At 41.6% G+C, this 24,542-nt stretch overlaps 1 protein-coding gene across 2 annotated transcripts; it reads left to right on the top strand.

Moving 5' to 3' along the window:
* Positions 1–22,231: 22,231 nt before the first annotated feature.
* On the top strand, positions 22,232–23,866 carry osr2 (odd-skipped related transciption factor 2). 2 transcript variants are annotated; one of them, XM_053327135.1, is made up of 3 exons: positions 22,232–22,894; positions 23,221–23,320; positions 23,635–23,866. In XM_053327135.1, exons 1-3 carry the CDS (start codon positions 22,242–22,244, stop codon positions 23,815–23,817), a joined length of 936 nt encoding a protein of 311 aa, XP_053183110.1. In that variant the 5' UTR covers positions 22,232–22,241; the 3' UTR covers positions 23,818–23,866. The 2 variants fall into 2 exon arrangements, with proteins under 2 accessions (XP_053183110.1, XP_053183111.1); XM_053327136.1 differs by having other exon boundaries at positions 23,717–23,866.
* The last annotated feature ends 676 nt before the right edge of the window (positions 23,867–24,542 follow it).

The raw sequence follows: 24,542 nt of genomic DNA on the forward strand, positions 1-24,542 counted from the left end.
ATGTTATTGATGTTAACTTTCTAAAAGAAAATATTTTTGCTGTAATTCTCTTTCAATTGAGCGAAGCCAGAAGCTTTCGGAGACTATGAGCGAGGACCTTGTACCAAGCCTGCTTATGTAAGTACAGCATAGGAAAGGAGAGAGGGGAGGAATTCCAGCGGTAATCATTATCAATATCTCTCTGATATGAGTAATAGCATGAAGTTATAATGAAACAGTTAGGTAAGGGTGGGGGGGGTGTGGGGGGCTCCCTCCTGGTGGTTTCACAGCTTCCAAAAACATAAGCAGACAGTGTCATTACCTCGCCTTTAAGCCAGCCATGTTTGAGCGCCACAGCTTCTCCTTTCACTGCGTATCCACTCCAAATCACTGCGCAAGGTTAAGAAAGCAGGGCCTGTGTATTTTGGCAGGTGGGATATATTCAGAAAGAGAAACAAATCTGCTATATTTAGTTTTTGATAGCTGAGGGAGCAGAAGGAACCGAGGCCTGCGTCAGTGAGCTCCAGGACCGAAGGAGGGAAGGACAAATGTACAACATGACGGAGGTGATACAGGAGATGCGAACCACATGCTCGCTGATAGTGGATTAAAAAAAAATCATCTGTGAAATGAATTATAGAGTTGCACCTATCAAAATTTCAACATGGAATCTCTGGAGTCTGGTGTCAGGAGTGCTGGAGAATCAGAAGATGAAGAAAGGAACAACAAATCTGTCGTTCATATTGCAGCTGAGAAGGGGTTGGCGGGGGGGTGGGAGGGGTGCAGCTCATCCCAGCTTCCTGCCAGACAGTGACAGCACCAACGTTGACATCTCTGTCTCTCTCTCTCCAGCACAGCTTCTACACAGCGCGGCCATCCTGGCAGATTTACAACCGAGCATGGAAGCAGCAGCTGGCCGTGCCGCGGCGAAAGAGAGAGAGAGGGGGAGAGAGAGAGAAGGAAGCTAATCTTGTTTACATTCAATCTGCTATTTCCTCCCCTCTGAAACCTTGAGAGAGCAAAGTCATGTAATACTTGTATTAAAAATAAGTGTAGCAGAAATGGGCCTACTGGCAGCGTGCAGCGAGAGGCTTTTGTGGCGTTGCCAAGAAGGCCTGCGGCAAAAAGCAATCGATACGCCCAAATATTCCAGCACGTACTCTCGAATAACAATAACCCACATTTAGACCTACACCACAAGCCCTCAACCTGCTCCAGAGAAAATAAGGGAGCCTACTTTCTGTGTCCATGTCGATTGGAGCGGCCTGGTGAATATGATGAAGTGTAACATTTGCTTGTGCGTGCTCAAGTGTGTGTGTGTGTATGCGTGCCTGTGAATGTCACCGTGTGTATCTTAATAGGAGGTAAAGAAAATATAATAACACGATCATTTCACATTGCGCAGTACAAGCCGGACGTTCAGCAGATCCATCACGATACCTCAGAGTGACAACTTGCGATTGCGGTGTTATGATGATTAGGGGAACTTGATGGTTGTATTAAGCAAGATGGCGGTAGTTAAACTCAGTCTGAATTATACATACAAGGTTATGCTTTCTGTAAGTCAGCGGGACACTGGGTTTAAGGTCAATACAACTTCCTTCTTCTTTACGATGCCTTTGCATCAGAATAGCTCTGCCTGGGGCCTTGTAAACGTGTTTTTTGTAAAGGCTAGAGTCTTGTTTGGCTGACTGCTGGATGTGTTTTTTCCCCCTGTAGCAGATGCTGGCTATGCCTTCTGCTCTGCTGCACCGCACTCGTTGAACAGCCTGCCTAACTATCTGAGGGCAGCACAGACCCTAGACTCTTATTAAAACAAGGCTCTAAAAACCTATTCCTATTCATCAAAACTCTTACTACTCTTACTTAATTTCTATGCTATTAATACTGCAGCACTCCGAGTTTCATTGTGAATTAAAAGTGTGGTCCAAATCAAATTTATTGTTATTTGTTATTTATACAGCAGGAAAAAGCTGAGCCAAAAATGGAGGCCTGCAGGAGACAAGCAGCCAAAACTGCAGCCGTCACAGCTCTCCGGTGTGCTCTGGAATGAAACAAGTGAAACTTCCCCCAAAAAAGGTGAGAGGCAGTTCAGAGCATAAATGACAGTTTTGAAAGAGGACCTTAACATCTTATTGTAGGCGTGAGGCGGTTGCAGAAGTCGCAGCACAGTGGGGAAGGACACAGAGGAAGCGCGCCACTGCTGCAGTAGTGTCAAACCCAGTTCCTAACCAGCCGTAGCTAACCATAAATGAAAACTATGGCTGGGAGTACACCTCCCTCAGGTGCCATACGCCTTTGATTTTTCCAAGACTGCTTACTTTTGCCCAAAATCCCAACGCTCCCCTCCCCTCTATTCGTGGAAGTTTGCTGGATTTATGGAAGGTCTGGTACCTTAACAGCACTTTCTCTTGGAAAAAACACAAAGCTGATAATTTAAACAACAAATGAAAGGAAATAGGGATAAAATAAGGAAAAAACACAACGGAAGAGCGCATTCTTTTTACGGAAACTAAATTTCAAACTGAAACCATGCAATCACCACATTAAAGAGCTCCCATTCTTTAGACAACCACCGGTATGCAGTGTGGATGCCAGGGCAGTGTTTTCCATTAGATTTCTCTGTTTTTTCAGTTGATCTGGCAAATTAACTTACAACAGGCTGAACACAAGATGCAGCCTGGAAAGAAGCATAGCAGCAAATTGCATTTATCAAAAACACTCACTGGGACTGTTTACTTTATTTGATCTAATAAAAAAAAGCTCATGCTGAGAGTGTTTCAGTGATTGCATATGGATATAAGAGAACAGTAAGCCCCAAGTACAACCGCCTAGACCACATGAAGAAGGGCCACATTTAAACTCCATCACCGTCATTTGTTTATCACTTCAACTTATTCAGGGTATCTTTGTGAGACACTTTTTCCCATGCTGGCTCGCCTGATGGGGTTGTGATTGCTCATTTTCATTGTCGCATTTTTTAAGGATAACCAGGCTCATAAAAGTTGTAGGTCATATCCTCAGCGGCCTTCTAACACTCAAATTTACACATGTACAACTGTTATTTGCAAAAAAATGTCACATTCTGTGGAAAGCCAAAGATTAGCTCTGCTCTGCTCATTTTTTTTTTGTTTCCTACCGCAGGTTTTATATGCCATGCTGTGGGTTCAGCAAGAGAGGAGGCAATGTGTAAGTAAGGCTTCTGGTCTGCACAGCATCATTTCTACTGGCCTTTCCCCTCCGCCAGAGAATATTCTCGTGTGAAGACGAGAAGAATACACCTATTTAGGATGTTTTTATTTCCAGTGGTAGGGTTCCCTTAATCTCTATACACTTGTATCCAGAAAACATATAACTGTCATTACTCAGGTTTTGGATGACATCTCTTGTCAGCTAAAAAGGCCTTTTGGCCTCAGACGTTACATCTTACGAAAGAAGGGGAACAAGATCAAACAGCATCTTTAGTGTTTCAGTTTCAGTGTGAAAAGAAGGCCTCCAAATAGGCCAGTGGAGCCTGGACAAGAACAAGGATGACCCTGTAAAACACATCACCATTACACACTATTACCCAGCCCTTCTTCCCTCCCTCACAGCCTTGACGGAGAAACGGATGATGAACTCTGCAGATTTGTTGGCTGTAAATCGGACCAAAAAAATTCTCCCCGTCTCACCCCTCGCTCTTTTTCTTTTCAAATTATTTCTGTGTTACATATGTTAAACCCCAGGTTTAAAATGGTTTATTGTACTATATATATATTCCAGCCATACTAAATTGAAACCCTAACACCCTCCCTATAGCTCCACCTTGTTCCCAATATCTGAGTCCAGCTCAGTCTCAGCCAACACAGGTTCTTGAGGGTCACGGTCCTGCAGTTTTTATGGATCTCTTTAAATCATCAAGTGCTTAGCAAAAATGGCTAAGTGTCCAAAAAGTAAAACAATGCAGCCAGGTAAGTAATGGGGCGCTTATGCTCTATAGACCATGGACCACCCAGCCAGCAGAAGCAGAAGCAGACTGGGCCTGTTTGCAGCTGTGCGGTTTGAAACCAGGGGACGGACCTCCAAGCATTGGTCACCAGCTCTGGTTAGAAATATCCCAGGAGTCTTTAGAGGATAATGCTTATTTTAATTCAGTGAAAGGAGAGCTGATGAAGATTAATTCGTTTGTCCTTTTCACTCTGTCATTTTTTCCACTCTTGTTATTTTGGTCTCTGGATCTTTGTCACTTAAGAATAATAATTTGCCATTTTTACTGTTCCCTAAGGGGAATATTTTCTTATCTTCTGCACTCCTCAATGGCGAGGTCAAAGGTCAGGATTGGCCACAAAGCGGCACTCCTGGAACCGGGAGGGATTCAGTGTCTTGCTCAAGGACACTTCGGCAGGGCGGAAGCTTGTCACTTTGGGGCTTGAATGATTGTGTTGTTGACCTCTGAGCTCACTCTACACAGACAGCTACACACAGCTTTGTGTGTCTTCTCGTTGTGCTGTATTTTCCATCATTTGCATATTCAGCTAATTTCTTCCTCTCTCAATGGACATGTTAGCCCATAGGACTATATATCCCCTGCCCTCAGGCACAGCACAGTTCAACGCCCACAAAGAGTCGTCCACTGATAAACCACCCACAGGGGGCTGAAGGCTCCTCTTTGAACCCCCTCTGAGGAGCTCTGGCCATAAGATGAGTGCAGCAAAGATACGCCAGTGTGGGAAAAGTAAAATGTCCTGAGTAAGCAGCAAGCGCCCAAACCACAAACTTCTGTTGGAAACATGATGACTGCTCATAATGGGAATTAACTGCACAGCCTGAAGAGTCTAGCTTCTTCTCTTCTGTCCTCAGCATATTGTCTCTCTGGCAGCTCCCGAGTGCTTTCTTGAGGTAGACCTAGATTCTGACAAGATGAAAGCTCACGAGGGGCAGTAAATGTTTCGCGAGAGCTGCCTGCCCAACAGCATTCTTTGGACATAAAATGTAAGCAAAGACTGTGTGGAAATAAACACTTCCAAAGTCTACTGCTCCCAGCCTTTTGTTTTGCATCAGAAAGGTTAGTTTAATAGCGGTGAAATCACTGCGGACAGAAATGATTATCATATGCCATATTCTCCAGGGGAGACCTGATTTTATTATGTTGACTTTTAGAGAGTGGAAGGCCCAGTGGAATCAAAGCTCACCGTCAAATGTCCAGCCAGGCCAGAATCAGCCAGTTTCGCATGACCTTCCCTGTCACAGAGTATATTCCCAGCTTTCATCTCCCGGTGGATTTTCCTCATAAAATGCAGATAGCACAGACCCTTCAAGGTTGATTTGAGGATGTAGACTATCTCATCCTCATTGAGCTGTGCAACGAAAACATACAAGGATTATTTTTCCTATGATTAAGACACTCCAAAATATCATATGCTGAACAGCTCCTCATGGAATTAAAAAAAAAAGAAAAGAAGCAATTTGCTGCAGTTCAATTTGTTTTCATTTATGGAGCAACAGGTGCTGTCACTGGTGGGATAACTGAATTTTAGTAGTTGCAAAACATGTATGGAAGGAAGCAGTCATATCTGAACTAATTTCCTCCACCAATGCTGTTTTCTTCTCAGCATTCAGAGATTGAGTTTGGAAAATGCAATGGTGGCTGTCTGCAGCTCCAGCGTCAAAGTATCTGACATTACCCTCTTAAATGTGTCAGAGCAGATGATGAATGTTTTCTTGTTCTAAACCCACTCGCAGTAGGTTGACAGCGCATACAAATACACACTTGTTTTTACAAGGGTTACACTTTTTTTTACACAAAAGTTTTTCCTCACAGTAAACAGCTCAACGTCAGTCAGTGTCTCAGTCTCTGAACCTTTATCCCATTTTAAGCCACCCAGTCCTGCAATAATTCAGCCCTTTAACAAGTCAGCCAGCCAGTTGCCCAGACAGTGAGCCAACCAGTCCAACAGTGGCAAACAAGTGTAAGAAGGTTTATGAATCAAACGTCCCTGATGGCTGCCTGTTCAGGACATGAGTCACACACACCAGAGTGGCAGTGGCAGAGAGCGAGGCAGGCAGGGATGCATGGAAGAAGGGGAAATTCCCATTAAGGGATGGCCAAGGAACAGGGCTCAGCCAAGCGCTCCGGCAGAATGTGCACTTCATTAGTGGGAAAGTGCCGGGGAGAAGCAGGCCGGGCCAAGTTCTTTGAGGCTCGGGAAAAGCTAATAAAAGTCCAAGCCAAGGAATCATACAAGTACTTGAACCATGAAACGGAGCAAGGCAACAAGACAGCAGAGGTCTCATCAGAAAAATGACCGGAGAGGCATAAAGGCTGCTACATCATTCCAGTGGTCCGGTTTCGATGGTGTACGCGACAAAGTGTGTCTGACTCAACAGAAAGATGGGGTTGCAGGGCTTCAGAGGAGCACAGTACCAACATGAGATTTTTAAAGCTTCCCAGAAGAAGAATGCAAAGTCTATTCAACAGAAAGGTCCTGAGAGGCAAAATAGCCTCTCTGTTCTATTCAGTATCTGAATATCCAGATTCGTGCCTTTGCAGCTGGCCTGGAATTGCTTAGCTTGACTTACACCAGTACAGTGTAGACTGGGACCCCTGGAGCTGTAGGTTAACACAGCCCCAGCAACCACCCAGCTGTCTGAGCAGGGAGAGCTCACATAAAACACAAGCTGTTTCATTGCCTTCACGCATACGGCTACACTTATACCACACATAGCTGCTTTGACTTATGTAAAGTGAATTTCTGTTGCAATACCACAAAGACCTTTGTGAGAAACAGAATCGTAAAGAGTAAGACAGAGCAGGGATATGAAGTTGAGGCTGAATATTTATGGAATTCGAAAGGAGCTGGAATGAGAAGAGCTTTCAAAATGTGATTTTTGAGGACAGACACTAAAGTTGAGGATGTGATTCACCGTGGCTTCCATTTCAAGAGAGAGAGTGCACACACTATGATTCACACATTCGTGTAGACACACAGTGGAGCCCCCAGAGGGATCATCAGGAATTGGTGTTTTTGTTGCTGTTGAAGCCCTGTACACAAAAAAGGCAGGATGACTGAATATTTATAGGCAGGATCTCCCTCTTCACCAGTGAGCAGGGTTTGGCCGGCAGAGGTTGGGCCTGAGCTCGCAGCACCTGGACAGTTACAGATCCCCACAGCCCACTTTAGCTGCTTGGACGCACCATGCACCACAGGAGCCTGCTTACCCCTGCTTACCCCGCAGCCACAGAGTCCTCTAATTCCATCTCTCTCCATGCACTTAGCTCGTGTTTATTCTCTCAAATAGTAACAAAAGGACGGGGCCGTTGAGAACTGTATCTTTTTACAATGTGGTGACATCACTTATAAAAGCACCGAGGTAAACACACAGCGCTCGGGCTCCTGGTCTTCCAGGTTTACAGTTCCCTGCTTGTCCATCCATAGGGGCCCGATGTAACCCCTGGTAACCCCCGTACCGCTGTCTGACTCCTGACTGGGGTCAGGAACATTGCTCACGTTGGTTTCACAGCCCAATGAAACCACCCCAGTGGACATGCTGCACTGTGCCGTTAATTCAGTCAGTGAGGAGCTGGGAAAAATGTGTTTTTTCTCACTTTGTGCTGTAACACAAAGCATATGAATGAACTTCTAGCACTTACAGGGAGAGTGAAAAGATAATTGAGATAATGGATTATAATATCATCCAATTCATCATAAAGAAAACAGGAACCAGCTGGAAATATGAAGACAGCGGAAACAACAGAATCTGTTTGAGAAGCATAACTGATGTGTTGGGTCTTAAAGGGCCCAAGAGGATAACAGTAACAGAAGAGATGTAATTTAAAGTTTGAAGTCATTTTAGGTATATAGAGCTGAAAAAGGGACATTTTTCTTTTGATTTGTTACACACAAGAGTGCATCACGTGTAAAATGTTCTTTCATAATCATCAGATCTTTATGATCAGAAGTAAATAGATTAATTGAACTGACAAATAGGTTATCTAAGCAAGAGGAGTGTAAGCCTGCAGTTACACTTGTCATATCAATATGATTTTTGATATCTGATCATAAAGGTCTTTTAAGAGTGAATTTCTGGTAACCCACATTTGGCCTAAAAATGTCAGTTATGCATCTCATGTGGTTACATTTAATTAAATCTGCTCATATTTTCTTACATCTCTTTATGTTTCTCAGATGAACAATGTGACTGGACAGTGTTCAGACAATGCAGAATTCCACTGACATTGAAATCCGAGCGCCTCGGATGTGGTCTAGCTTGCTGCACTGCAGGCCAAATCTAACTAGGGAGTGCCCTGACCTGTCAGTCAGTGCATCATGGCATGACTGGATAGTAAATATGGTTTCAAAATGATGATGGGAATCATAACCTCAGCTGAGTCAGCATATGGTTCAGTATAGTGGTTGCTATAACGAAGGCTTCTGCACCTTTCCTGTATTGGTGCAACTGGCTGCCACGGTGTATCTTTTTTAAGTTGAAGCAATGAAGAAGTGGATAGGACTTGACTGTAAGTAAAGCCAGTGAGGATCAGCTGATCTCCAGCTGTACAGTCATAGACATGAAGCTGGTTTCTGCTGGTTACTGGGCCACTGGGCCGCAGTCAGCACTGTAATGAGGAGCATTTGTCTTTGCTTCCTCCCTGCGGTCACTTTGACAGCATCTGTTGACTGTTGCTGCACCCCTTATTCAATACCACCCCCCCTCCCAACCAAAAGTCCCAGATACACAACAGCTAAATAAAAACACACAAATTAGCCATGTGGACCATGGTAAACATTTCCAGCTTCCTCGTCCAGGCCAGCTGGGGCTTGCCAAAGTTACATGTGCTGTACTGCGCTGCAAGCCTCTACTACACAAGCTCTGTTCCTCCAATCAGGGAACCTCAGCATGAGCAACCTTCCTTTCCCCTGTGTTACTTCAAACCACGACAGGATGCATATAAACTGATGGATGAGCATAAAACCCAGGCAAGAACGTAAATCTTGCAAGTTGTCATTATTCCAAAAACACTCTCAATGACATCCTCATACCACCCAAAGTCTTCTGCAACTTTTTAAAACCAGCAGTAACAGATTTCTTGGCCACTTGGGGGCAGTAAATAAGCTGTAAACACATATATCAGTCTTTTAAGTTGATATGGTAAACATATAAGAAAACAGTTGCCTATTTATGCATCCTGCAGATACAAAGCAAATTATAATTCATTTGTATGAACGTGTGTTTCTGGCTACCAGAATGAAAGCTCACTATTTGTTTTTTGTTTTTTTCCCTAAGGAAAATATGTGGCTCTTTTACTGCTAAATACTCCACTATGTTCACCAGCTAGTTGCTAACTTCATCTTTCTGTTTAATGCTGGACAGAAAGTTCATAGCTGCCGGCAGGAAGACCAAAACAAGAGCTGAAAGACATTAAAACACTCCATAGAGCTGAGCAGGACTGCACAGCTGAGTGATAGTTATATGTGAATTAATCCTTCCAAGTAGCAGGCATATAGTCTTGTGATCCATTGTTAATAGTTTTGAAGTCAACCACTCCAGTGCAGTCCAGAAGTGAGCGAGAAATGCCAAAGACATCAGACGTAAACTTGTAGGACTCGGGAATGTTTTGAACATAAAATCTGGCTGTACCCTCCTTTCAGTGTGTTTCAAACTGACCCGTATGGGTTACTATGTACTACCAAACCTACTGTGCCAGATTCTATAAAAAATTGTTACTGTTATGGTTTCTTTTATAATTACCAAGTGCATCGTTACCAAGGGAGCGGCAATCAATTTCCATGTTTAAAGCAGTAATACACCCACCATGAGCATTAGCAAGATTTATAAATCTAAAAAGTCAGAATAATTGTGGATTTGGAACTTTTATAGTATTTTTAACGGCTCCCATGGCTGCGGAACCAGGCCCCGGGCCCCCTAGAGCCTCCAGTAAGCCTTCCATGAACATCCCGGAGACTGCATTCCCTTTCCTCTTCTTCTGCTCGAGTCTTGGTACTCCTCCTCCACATGTGAAATCGATACCACATCATTTATAGCCAATTCTCACTTGTACCATCAAATGTGAAACATATTGCCAAAAGTATTACCTTTTTTAATACTCTCCCCTCAGAGATAAAACCACTGTACGAAAAGAAACCCAAAAAACTGGAAAGATAGCATAAGGGTCGTACATGACAGCACATTCAAAGGGAATCTTAGGTTGCCCTTTCAGAATGTTTCAATTCATAGGAATGCATTTCTTATTTCATCCGTGGTAGTCATTGGATTCCTGAGAAGCATTTTAATTTCATGCCCAAATGGCAAGGACGTGTGATGAGAGCCGCCAGAGAGTGTTAAGTTGGATGTGCAGGGGCCTCCACCAGCTCTATAGGCCCTCTCATAGGTGTTTAATAATAAAGCTTTGGTTCATCCAGCCCAGCACTTTGACTGAGATTATGTGCTTCACAGACCAACCCCAGGGCCCTTTAACTTTCATAAAACATAATCCTGGAACATACTTACACCATCCATCACTCTGACGCACACTGCACATGCAGAGACACTTTTTGTTCAAGTGACAGGTAAAATTCAAGGCTTTTAGGAAATATTAAATCTACTGAAACACCACTCCACAGTGATGGTTTTCCTCACCTGTCTCATTCAGGACGGTGCCGTGTGAATTTCAAAAGCGGTACGGGCGGAGAGTGGCAGAGCCAGGATTTGAACCTCCACAGAGGTGAGAAATATGTGATTTGCGAGCAGTTTTAACACTACATCACACCTCTATCCAAAAGCCCCTAAACGTCCAATTACGGCATTCAAACGCCAGTGACAAGAGACTGTTTCCATCCAAAAAAATAAGCAGGGAATGTGGTTCTCTTTCCTCGGTGGTATTAGGAGTATTTTACCAGAACCTGGGCACCAATCTAAAGTCTATGTAAAGACAAAGTAGCCTGTTTTTCTGTGCATTTCCACTCCCATCAGACACAGCAGCACACAACACTCGCATGGTCTTGCCACAGGAGGCCTTTTTCCATCCGCTTCAAACGAATACTCGAGTTGTGACTCGACTTCCCCCTGGTTTTACGACAAAGCACCAGTGTTGGTATAAAACAGGTCATTGGGACCTCCCCAGGACCAGTTTGGTGGAGCAGTGCAACCTGCCAATATCCACAGCCGCCCAGCAGCCCCCCCTTGACCAATAACTCCACTCTCACCCATATGTCGTAAACAGCTTAAAACCCTATTAAAAGCACAAATACATTTCAGAGAGCAAGTAGACATTTATAAAACAATATTTCCTGTCTGTGACTTGACTGCATGACTGTATTGACTGTGTGACTGTATGGATGCAGAAGCTTATAATGTATTCCTGGTGGTGGTCAAACTTTTCCCTTGCTACAAGTTGTGAACATGCATCCTATAAATGCATCAGTAAAAGACGGTGATTTACTGGGCTGGAAGGGAAGTGATTACGAGTGACTGATGAGAGAGCAAAAGCAACCTCCCTAAAGACTGCACCTGTGTACATTAACATTTACTTAGTGTGTGTGAGTTAGCATGCAGAGTGCAGAGTGTGCGCCAATGTAAAAATGCCTGAAAGCTTTTTTTTGTATGTTTGTGTGCATGCATGCGTGTGTCCACACACTAAATGCAACCATACAGGCATCCGAGCTATTAATTCAAACCACAGTGGAGCAGAAATCCATCAATAACACAAGAGTCCATTCAGAAAATGATGTTATTTTAGTTCAAAGAGCAGGGAAATGAGAGGGAGAGAAGCAACAATGCTGGACTCTGGCCAGCACAGATATTTTTAGCATTGAGAGAAACTTTTGCCTTTCAGTCTTTTATGATAGTAATATCTCAACGACTCACTGGCACAATAATGATAACACACTGAAGAAATATTGCTCTTTGTGGGTAGATTTAATTAGATTGTCCTATGCTCATATGAACATCTGAGAAAAGGCCGCCTGCTGCAGAGTAGCTGTCCCAAAGGTCCTTCACAGCCAAAGGTCCTTCTTGTAACAGTGTCAAGATCTGCTCTCATTTTTTTAAGTGGAAAGCCATTTCCTGACTCTCTTTGTAATGCACATACGTCTGGCACATCACAAAGGGAGAAAAAGGCAAGGGAATAAAGAAATTATATGAAATCACACAGGATGAATGTTATTGTTGTTGCTGTTGATGTGGGAAAATGACTTAGTCTATTGCATTATTCATTCCTCACCCAACAATATCACAGAAATGTTTTCAAGCAGGCCTGATTGCACTAAATCATGACTGGTAGTTTGCATCAAAACTTTTTTTCAGCTGTTCCTCCCTGTTTCCATTCCTTAGTTTCAACTCTTTCCCTCCACCTATCTCTGTTTTTTCCCCCACCGCTTCTTCAAACATCTTTCCCTCCCTCCGTTCTGCCATTCCTCCATTTCTTCATCTCTGTATCTATCCAAGCCGCTATTCTTCTCCATCCAAGCACTGTTAAAGCTCTCCATCCCCCGCTGTCATCACTTCATACTCGCTGTGTTTCCATCTTTCCATCTCACCCCAGGTACAGGACGGATGCAGCAGTCACTGGGACCTTTTAAAAATGTCACTTCTGACAGACTGGATGAGACACTCTCCCCCTCTGTTGATTTATCCTTCCACTGTGCTGCAGTAACTTTGTTAACGTCTCTCATCAGCCTATTAACAACACTTGAGTGTGGCCAGGAAACAGGTGCAGCGAGAGTTTTACTGTCCATCACTTCAACAGCGGGAGCTGATGAGCAGCAGGGAGTGCGAGCTGACTTTCACCCGAAGATTCAACGCTTTGGGCCCACAAAGGTACAACTTCAGTGATTTCAATAACTTCAATAAGTACACTGTATTAGATGCCAAACACACAGTATAGCGCTGAAGGATTATATGACTTACATTTTTCTTTTTTGTGAAATTGTCAGAGAAGTTTTAAAGGAATTGTTCATCATTTTGAGAAATATTTTCTTTCTTGTCAAGTTCGAGGAGATGATTCAAACAAGTTTAATAAATGATCATAAGATAAAAGGCTGAAGCAGGCAGCCGGTTAGGAAAGAGCAAGCCAGGCTACAGAATCCAGTACTTTGAAAGTGCAGTAATTAACTTGATATACCTTGCTCTATTGGCCGCAGCTACAAGTCCTGCACATAAACCCTGAGAAATAATATGTTAATTAGAGCTTTAAAGGAGCAGGTAATTTAATTTTGTTACTTTTGGACAGAGCCAGACCAGCTTTTTCCTCTGTTTGCAGTCTTTATGCTAACCTAAGTTAACTTGCTGCTGTCTGTAGATTTGTATTTATCGTACAGATATCACATATACAGTATATTCAAATGTGTAATAACACAACCAAAAGTGCCATTGCCTCCAAATGAAAAATGTACAGACATATGACAGTCATAAGTTGCAGAGAAGTTCACCATAAAACAAATCCTGTATGCAGAGTACATTTTAATTATATGAGAAAAGAGTAAAACTAGCCATGATGCAATGTATGGAGGGCAGTAAGGCCTAAAGCACCTTTTAAAAACCATCCCAGCCCTCGCACGAGCAGAGCAGCTGAATCCAGAGAATCCCCACCCAGCAGCAAAAAGGTCACGCCTGTCACAGCTGAGCCATGAAGAGCTTCAGAACATGCTTTGAGAAAATACTTTTTTCATGACGAACACATAACAATGCAAAAATGCAGTGACCTCAAATCAGGGAAAGCACGCTCAAGACAGTTTGATATGACCCTCTCTGCCTATATTGTAGCTGTAGAGGAAGTGGAGCCTGCAGGATACTGCCCACCTTCCCCAGCTGTCCTGCTGGCTTTTTACACACACATATTCTCCAACAGCACCCCGCACACACATACACATATACACATACACACACATTCTCATCTCTCTTTTTTTCTCACTTTCCATCTAGCCAGTTTTCCATTTTTATTCTCAAATCTTTTTATCCATCCAATCCTGTATTTCCTCAAATTCCCCTAACCTAATCTCTAACATGCTCCCATCACTTCATTCCTTCACTATCAATCCCTCCACTCCACTACAGGTACCAGACAAGTGTAGCAATCACTTCTAATTCAGTTTAATTTGTAGAATAAGGCCTTTGTTTACAGCTTCTTGTCTTAAAATCCCAGCCACCTGTGGCTTTTCCCACATATTAAAAACAGAAAAGACCAAATGAGGAGCGTTAAGTGTTAAATTAGCTCAAATGAATGTGGCTTTATATAAACACAGACGTGGTGTTGACTTTTGGAGCTATCAGTTAAGCCGGCTGATGGTTTAACATAGATCAGATGTCTGATGAGACATTTTTTGATGCACATTTATGATCATACACAGATCCCTCTCTTTGCTCTCTCTCTCTTTCTCTCTCTCCAGTGCTTCTTCACTCTGCTTGCCGTCAGACCAGACAACAAATAACTGAAGATGTCATGTTAATGGCAGGGAGCTCTACAGAAGCGCCTGGCCAGCACAGACAACCCGGAGGAAGCTATTTGCTGACAAATGGGATTTGGTGCTGGGCTTGAGCAGCATTAACTGGTGGGTTTTATTGGTTGAAGGAGCACGATATCATGGCGGTTTTCTTCTCTATGCCTCTCTGGCAAAGTGGATGACGTTGCAGGGAGCAAAGGCATTTGGTCACGCAAAGGTGCAGAGTGCTGTTAAACAGATGGCAGGAGACCAGTGAAGAGAGTGGCAATGGACAGCAGATGGAGAAGAGATCAGCAGGAGAGAAGAAGAATGCACTGTGTATACCCGACGCACTGCCAGTCCACAGCTCCTGCACACACATACACACACACACACACACAGTACAAACACTTAAGTCTAACCTCTACTTTTTCCTTGTGTTTAATGTTCTGAGTGAAATTTGAGACAAAGGGAATTTGCAGAATAAATGCATAAAAAGAAGAGAAGAGTACAGAGCTTATATTACTTAACACAGAGAAGTCTAATTTATGCCACTTAATTCTTGTTGATTTCACAAATATTAATTATGTCTCATCCCCGCACTATTCATACCAGTTTTTAATCAGATGATAATGCTCTCATTACAGAGTGAAACAGCTGATGATGATACAAGTGAAATGTGGCTGCAACAGTAATTTGAATGTAAACCAATAGGGGGCAATCTTGTACAATAAAGCAGGAGTGTAGTAGTCAGTTTAACAGTATGTACTGAACTGTCCAGGAAAGTGAAGTCTGCACAGTGTCATTGTCTTCTGTTTTCTTCGGCCAGTTTAAGAAAATGTATCAAGTTCATTTCCCCATTTGTCCCAAACTAAAATCAAGTTTAACTAGTAGAGATATTCATTCATTCATTTAAAAAAAATGATTGATATCTGTTTGTAGTATTAATCATATTTCTCTCAATATGTTTTTGTCAGAGAAATCCTTAAAAAATACATGTCATGATATCAGCACTATTATCAGCATTAGGAGCCTAAAGTAATATCTGAATTAACAAATATTCAAATATTTTAAATTTAGTATAAAAATCTGCTTTAAATGTTGAGTTTTAACACAGATGAATGACACATTCTGATAAATCCACACTTATGTCCTTATTATATTTATTTCACTTGAATAACTGGTCTTACTGGAATAATCCATTGTAACCATTACTATCATGATAATTTAAAACAGTTTAAAATGAACTTGCATTTGACTCTAGAAAAGGTGGCTGCCACAACATAAGTAGATGTTATAAGTTATAATATCTATAAAATATAAGTTATTTTGTATGATAAAGGCTCAGTACAGTCATCAGACCACTGCTGAACCAAACCAAAAATATTAACCAGTGACAGATATATTACTGTATCTGCTAAAATGGCATTTACTATTTCCTTGTGTCCTTTATTTATGGATAGTAATTACTTAGCCTATTACTTTTCATAATTATTTAAATCAGTTTATTATTATTTTATCCATAGCAGTATGAGCACTCTCTCCAATGTATCAAAAAATGACATTCCAAATAGAAAAAGCTAAAAAAAAAAAGAAGAAGCATAATTCTGTTTTACATTGAAGCAACAATAACCTGTGTGTGTGTGTGTGTGTGTGTGTGTGAGAGAGAGAGAGAACGAGAGAGTGAGGCGTAACCCCCTTTTTCTAGAAACGCACAATTTCATGTAAAACAGTGTGATGTGGAGGAAAATATGACTCTGAGGGTCTTTGAGTGAAAAACACCCATCCTGAGAACCGCTGCTGGGGCAAGATGAGTGAGAGTGTAGGTGGGGATGCGGGGGCTCTGAAACCACAGCAGGTAGGTAAGAGTGACAGGTTTGCCTCCCCCTGCTCTTACAGTATGGACCTGACATCCTGTCTGGCAACACGACAGACACACAGAGAGAGAGACACACACACACACACACACACACACACACACACACATAGATCCAGTCAGACTCCAGAACAAGACAGGAGCTCCTCGTCTTCTATCAAGGACACTGCAGAGTGGAGGTAAGGTATATTTGAAAGTAAAGTGACAGGATAGATAAAGAGGGCAAAATACATCAGTTTGGTGTCACTATTGTGTCATGATATCTGACAGGAATTCAGATTTGAGGAATGAGAAACTGTTAATATACAATAAAGAAGAAGCACTCTGAACCTAATGGGAAGGTTAATTGACCTGATTTCTCCCATTGAATTAAATGTATTTTTGTTGTTTAAAACAACATACACTATGAATACATCAGGAAAGAGTATTGTTACATTGTTAGTTAAGAAAAGGCCTGGATACTGATATATGTATGAATCTGTCTCCATGAGAGTAAAGTAGGAGAAGTAAAATGGCACAGCAAAGCACTTTTTTTAAATGTAAAATGATTACCAGAACACAAGGAAATATTCAGAATTCAGTCATACTTTGACAATTTGAAAGTGAAATTTGGTCGCCCACATCTATTCTGTGTTTTCACTGACAATCTATAATAGTGTTCTCTAATGTCACTGTGTGTTATTGGAAGAGGAGTGTCGGCCATTACAGGCTTGGCAGCTGCACTGAGCTGCGACACTGATACTCTGTGGGAGTCAGATTATCAGAGAGAATGATGGCGGCTGCAGGGGACTCAGGGCAGGGCCAAAGGGCAAGACACTAACTCTCTAGCTCCGACATGAGCCCAACTATAAAAGAATACAGTCATTATACTGCACACATTTCACAGGAAAACTTTCAAATTCAGAGCACATACCAAATGTCATGCAAAGGATCATTAAAACGAGATCAAACTCGACCGTGTTCCGGAGGTCTCTATAAACTGATTAATGACTCATGATGAGTCTCATTTTATAAGTATATAAAACAAATCGTATCATAGGAAATTCAAACACAAGCTAGTATCACTATTGGAGTGTTATTGTGTGTCAGAATAAGAGTATTAAAACAATAACATGAGATGTAGAAATAGTGCGATGTAAAATAATTTCACAATAAAATATACACTATAAAAAACGATATCATATAAAAATGTTGGCCTATAATTGAAAGTGCAGGTTTGCTGAAAGAAATGAGGCTGTGTGATTCAGAGTTTCTGAAGAGAGAGAGAGAGAGAGAGAGAGAGAGAAAAAAACTTCGGTTCCCACAGGAAGTCGGTATTTTCCTCGCAGAAGTACTTGAACATTTTCTAAGATTTTTATGACTTTCGACTTTGCATTGATTACACTGCTAAATGGAAATTTAATTATTGGTAAGTCTATTATAACCCAGACTATCAGATATTTAAAATCCCACGGGCAGTCTTGATGGATTCCTTCTTAAAGGACTAAAAATAAACACAATCTACATTGTTCTACAGTGGAACGGATATGTTGAGAAAATGCCATCATCAGTATAATGTAAAAAATGGGGGGGTTTGTGTATCTTCTAATCTGCCTGCAATTGTTCAGTGTTTTGACAGTGAAGACAGAGGCCTGGGTGATGTGAAACCCAACGAAAACCACAAGCATGCTGTGTGCAGAAAATGTTCTGCAGCTCTAAGAAAACGAAAATTAAACTACATGAGCTCTTGGATCGACTAAACGTCTTAGACAAGTGCTGCAGTTGTTATCTCTCACATAATGAGCAGAGATCTGTCCACACACTTTATTCTTATTCGCTTATTTACTCTGCTTGAAAGACTTGCGTGGAAAATGTTACAAACTGCACTGTTTAGTCGCAGTAATTATATATACTCAAATTATTGCGTTAAGTTGGGTTTCGTTTTTAAACATTCAACTCTTTATATTGTTCATTTTTGTTATTAAAAAAAAAACCAAGAATCTACCACAGCGATGATGCCGTTTTGGATCAACTTCTCTTCTTTTTCTCTTTGTCGACAAAAGAATATAAAAGTTGCTCTTACAGACAGTTTTCTGTCAGAGCCGCAAACAGCTGAGTAGAAGAGGAAGCAGCGTGTTGTTCTGTTAAAGTTTCAATAGGCGGCGCTGCAGACTCGCATTCAGCACAGCAACGATCCACAGCAAAGCCAGAAGTGCAGCAACAACTGCAAACCTCTGCCAGTCCTCCTGCGCTCACCATGGAAGCATTGCACATTCATGTTCAAAACTCCAAACCTTACCCTGAGCCTAGTCGTTATGTCATTCATAGTAAAAAATACAGTCATCAGGAGGAAAAACGGGATCAAATCACTGGAAATAAACTGGCTGCTTTTTAAAAAAAAATACTAACTGAAGCTTAGATTTAAATATGTTTGAATCTAAAATCATACACAACAAGCTTATCAGTGATTTACGTTTGCGTGGAACTTTCGACAAATAAACCATCTCCGTTGACAGCATGTGCGTAATGTCACTGTTCTGTGTATGAAGCACATTGAACTTTTCATTCTTCTGTTAATTACACTATCTACTGTAAATGTGTGGCCAGAAACAAGCCACACACTAATGAAAGAGCAGCCTAATTGTTCTCCGCCACTTTCTATACACGTAGTGAAAAAGAGCGTGAAATGAGAAGAGAAGAGAAGATCTCAATTATTGTCTGCTTAAAACAAATAGGTTTTTTTTGTTGTCATGAAAGCGGATCTAAACACCTTTGTCCCTCAGCACATAACAGGCTATTTTTATTGCACTCACTTTATCAAATATAATAAAGTCTAAGTTAATTTTTGCAGAACATAGATGATTTGTGTGGTAATAAGCTCATTTAGTTGTAAATAACACAGGTAAAACTGTCCCAGCAACCTGTGTGTAATCAGCCGGTTTAATGTAGCCTAAGTGTTTTCTTATCATTTAAAGAGAAATATCATACTTTACTGAAGATAGAAGAGCAGCTTATAGTCTGAAGACAAGTCGCATTGCTGTTTATACAACTGTTTATGTTGTATTTGGTCATCATGCTGTTGATCTCTGGATTATTATTTTTTTATTATTATTATTATTATTTTGGTCACACAAACCTCAGAATTCTTTACTCTTACCACAATGAAATAAAACGATTTAATGTGGTGGCTCTTGCATGTGCCCTCCATTTTCACAAATGGGGTCTATGGTTTCAAAAAAAAAAAAAAAAAAAAAAAAATCTTGTAAGCTGCTCAAGTATCCAAAAGCACGTTTTCAAAAGCGTGGAGTTGTGGGGGGAAAAGGGAATCAGGGTTTCCTCCTGCGCTTCCAATAATCTCTCCAAAAGAAGGTATCAGCCTTGGCTATATGGTATATGAGAGGTGTCAGAGGAGCAGGTTGAGTAGAACACGTTTCTCTACCATGGTCTGGAGCCCCAGTTGCTATCCAAACACAAATAAACAGAGGAGGAACATTGGAATTAATGATTGAGAAGGAGGGGGGGAGGCGTGTCGGAGGGCGGGCTGAGCGCTCCAGAGCCGGAGCCCTGAAAAGTGAAGGACCGGTGCGCATTACGCACACTTCCAGCCCCAGCTCCGGACGGGACTCCCACGCTGCTGCTGTCTCTCCTCCAAACTTCTTCGTCTCTTTTCCACAAATTTTTCACAACTTGTCACATCTCTCTGCAAAGATCCGAGACACCAGAGTTGGCTGCATGGCTACATGAAAGTTTCATGGACTTGGAAGTTGGAAAACTTTTAGCGACGCTTTGTTGGAGCTCGTCGCCTCTATAGTTACTGTGGATTACTGACATACCGCAGGACCTTTGGCAGCTATTTATTGGGGTAAGATTCTGTTTGGCAGGGTATATGTCAGTATACTGCAAGGAGGGAGCAAAACTAACTCAGCTCGCTTGTTCTAACTTTGAATCAGAAGAAAATATTCAACATTTACTGATTGAGCCTTAAACCAAAGAGAACAAGCTCTTAGAAAATAGATCCACTTTTCATGCACGAAAACGAAATGAAAAGTTGTTTCTACGGGTGATTATTGATTTGTGATGATCACCAGGTGGGGGTCATAGTTCACCCTCACATTTTGACAGCAGTGCTCTCTGTCCACAGCACGTATAGGTTGCTAAAACAAGCAGTGGCCCTTGCGCGTGTGAAGACTTGTCACGACTTATAGAAATGTAAAACCCCTCGACCGGGAAAGAAACTGACAGGGATTTAAAGAACACGACAAGGCACTTAGGCTACTGTCAAAGTGTAAATGTAATCCAAAGGTTATAGAGAGGAGAACAGGTTGAACAAAGTTGCGCATATGGGGGGAAAGAACAACAAGTGCCTGCATGGTGACTTATGTTGCACCTGTGCAAAATTATATTTAACCCCATCCCGGCTGGGGAAGGGGAAGCAAAGTAGACAGAATTCAAAGATCTGTGAAGCAAATGTAAACGACCTGACTGAAATAACCAAGCAGCCCTGTGGCTAACATGTAAGCAGGACTTTAACTCTGCAAGCCCTCTTCAAGTGTGAATAATGCCTTAATCTCCAGAAAGTTTCAGGTTCCTAAGAGTATAAAAAATAATATATAGAAATCTGATTTGGATTGATCAGGTAAAAAAACAGCATTAAAACACGTGGTTGAAAAATACAAGAAAATATAGCTTTTTTCCCCCTTTTTATTTTTCATTCTTAACTAAATGTAAAAGTCAGTTGGTTCTCTGCCAGTTGAGCTTGAACTTCCACGGTAAACTTTTCTGTGTGGGAAAACATAAGTTGTCATTCCCACAAACATGGATCCAGGCCCTCGAATTTCCTGCACTGTCAGCTCACCTTGTTTGTCCTACATTATGATTGGAAGGCTGTTTTTAAATTATTATAATTTAACGCAAACATTTTCTGTAGAAAAAGTAAATTCAAAATAAAGGATATTTGGTACCACGTTCTTTTTGCTCAAGGGAAGACCAAGTCATGCAAAAACATGCAGCATGAAATAAAATCGACCTATAAGCAAAAAAAAAATATTACTGCCTATAAAATTAACTGGCTACTACCGCAACCATAAACATAAAAAAGTGCATGCTTTTTCCAGCAAAGATAAAAGTCACTTTCTTGTGGGTAATAGCCAGCATTTGTGTGTGTTTTGCTCTGACTCATGCTCACGCAACTAAAAACATATTTGATCACTGCTGGCAAAATTTCAGACTTGACAAATCTACATACAGAGCACTTGTTTTTTGCATTGTGAAACATGAAGTACAACCGTCAAAAACAACAACGTGTCCTTTCTAATTAGTGTGAGATTTAGTGATTTATTCCGGGTGATGGGAATATATAATTTATAGTGCTAATCGTTGCCATGTGAGTCATTTTACACCCACTTAATTTAATTACACTTTCGATGACTGATTTACTTTTTAAAATGTTTTGAAGCGCGTCTGATTTAAAGGAACTAACATTCATTTCACGATTAAAACTGTGTGAAATAACAACACAACACTGTGTGCTGCTTACAACACACAGCGTTTTATTCATCATAATATCTTTATCAGTAGAGAACAATACTGCTTAACATGTTCTCCAATTAATTTACCTTGTCAGCTCTATGTCTTGTAAGCTAAGAGGTAGGAGTCATTTTTAATTTGCGCCCTGGGGAAAAAAAATCCACATTTGATGACGATGATAATATAATCACCTCTGTGGGCTGACATAATTTTATGAGATGAATGCCATCATGTTCAATTAGAATAAAAAATAATATGTGATGTTGTGTTTAAATGTGCATTTCAACTAAAATAGTTCGTGCAGGAAAACAGGTGTTTTTTACTGTGTCATGATCAGCAAAATAAGGTCATAGTTTGCCTGCCTCATGCCACCACATAATAACTGCTTCTAACGTGTCATTTACACACAAGCCTCACCGTTTTATACTTGTTCATTCCTCCCTCAGGCTTTTTAAACCGTGCCTTCTGCAGAGGACTGAGCCGAGATGGGGAGCAAAGCCCTGCACGCTCCGATCCCCCTGCACCCGGCCCTCCAGCTCACAAACTACTCCTTCCTGCAGGCCGTCAACACTTTCCCCGCTGACCAGCTGCAGGGACTGTACGGCCTCAGCGCGGTGCAAACCATGCACATGAACCACTGGACTCTTGGCTACCCGCACATCCAAGGACTGAGGTCGACAATCACAGAGATGGCAGCCGCCCAGGGCTTGATGGACCCCAGGATTCCCTTCCCAGCGTTACCCTTTACAGCCGCAGCTCAGCTCTTCCATCCAAAACAAGCCGCCGTTGCGCACGGCATCCCCTCGCTGCACAAGGACAGGCCGAGATTTGACTTCGCCAACCTGGCCCTCGCCGCCACTCAGGAGGACCCGCCGAAAGCTGCGGATCTGGCGAAGCTGGCATCGGGACTAGGGGGAACCATCTCCGAGCTGAGCAAGCTGTCCCCGGACAGAAAACCCACCCGGGGCAGGCTCCCCTCCAAGACTAAAAAGGAATTTATTTGCAAGTTCTGCGGCAGGCATTTCACCAAGTCATATAATCTCCTCATCCACGAGAGGACCCACACAGACGAGCGGCCGTATACCTGTGACATTTGCCACAAGGCCTTCAGAAGACAAGACCATCTCAGAGACCACAGGTAAGACTGATTTCTACTCATACTGCACTAATTACACGCTGTGGGTTAGGAGGGGAGTGTAAAGCTGCATTCCTGAGTTTAACACTGTTCCTAATCACAAACACATTCGTCTCTATAAATGTCTTTTTCAAAAATAATAAATTATAAAAATGCTACTTTATTTTATGGCAACATATATGGAGGTCTGTTCCCAGAGTTTTCTCCACGAGGGCGCTAAAGCGCTTTTACGCACTAAGTTGGACACTCGCTCTTAAGATTCTGGAGTTTGTTACAAGCAAATCGTTGCATGAGTAGACATTTGATGAAGTGTTATTTCTGTTTTACAGATACATCCACTCCAAGGAAAAACCATTCAAATGTCAAGAATGTGGGAAGGGATTCTGTCAGTCTCGAACTCTAGCCGTCCATAAAACCTTACACATGCAGGTAAGCTGGCTACAATCTGAAACTATGAACTGCCACCTTCTATGTTTTACGTTATGATCATAATTCACCTATTATGCACGACATACTGCATGCATGGGGTTATTAAGAAGTCTCACGAAACGATTTCGTTTGGCCAATAACCAAATTCAAATAAAAAATAAAACAAACAAGTGAGCGGTTCACATGGAAGTTATAATTCATGGGAGTTATAACTGACACAAAAGTGGATTTATTTAGATGATTGAAAGATATTAATGATAGACGTTCTATACAATTAAAGGGAATAATCCTTTGCTTGCTTTAAATCTAAACAGGAGTCTCCCCACAAATGCCCCACATGCGGAAGAACCTTTAATCAAAGAAGTAACCTGAAAACTCACCTTCTCACCCATACAGACATCAAGCCCTACAGCTGTGGCCGCTGCGGAAAGGTGTTTCGGCGCAACTGTGACTTGCGACGGCACAGTTTGACGCACAGCCCACATCAGGACTACTAGCCTGGACAGACTAACAAAATAACAAAAGGACAAAACACAGGAAGACAAGTCAGCGACTTCTTCTTCTTTTTTTTTTCTTTCTTTTTTTTTTGTTGTTTTGTTTTTCAAAGACACTCATCAAATCTGGACACGTTTACTGCAGCACATCATAGAGTGGGATTTGGATGAACCCTGAAGTGGGACAGCAGCGGAGCCATGGCCATGTCCTGCTTTCACACCACCTGTAAATATCAAGACCATGTAAATAATGTTGTTTTTTATTTTTCTTTTCTGACCTTGAAATGATACAGTTGTCAAAAACAGTCATAAGTTTAAAGTATGTTAAATTGTATTTTAGAAATAAATATTTCCATGATACATTTGCATCTGTTCTGTTTTCATTTCAATGTTTAAGATGCCATGAAACAGGAGACACAATGTTACGGACCAAAAAGCAATATTTAGATGAAACCATTAACCATGGCCATCAAGTTTATAGTTAATAGATTATATGTTTACAGCCAGCAGGCAGTGGGAGCTTAGTGTGGCTTACTTGTTGGGCTTTTTATAGTAGGCCAGTAGATATCAGTTAGCAGCAGGCATGAAATGACAAGAAAGTCTTTGGCTGTTAAAGTCTTTAAGACAGCAAAGTCATTTAAAAGACCAAATAGTCCTGTCCTTTTGACTGATAATTACCTAGTTATATATAGTTAAAAATGATGTTTTCTTTAATAATAATGTTATAT

This window comes from Scomber japonicus, chromosome 10 (genome assembly GCF_027409825.1).
Source record: "Scomber japonicus isolate fScoJap1 chromosome 10, fScoJap1.pri, whole genome shotgun sequence".
Taxonomy (NCBI): domain Eukaryota; kingdom Metazoa; phylum Chordata; class Actinopteri; order Scombriformes; family Scombridae; genus Scomber; species Scomber japonicus.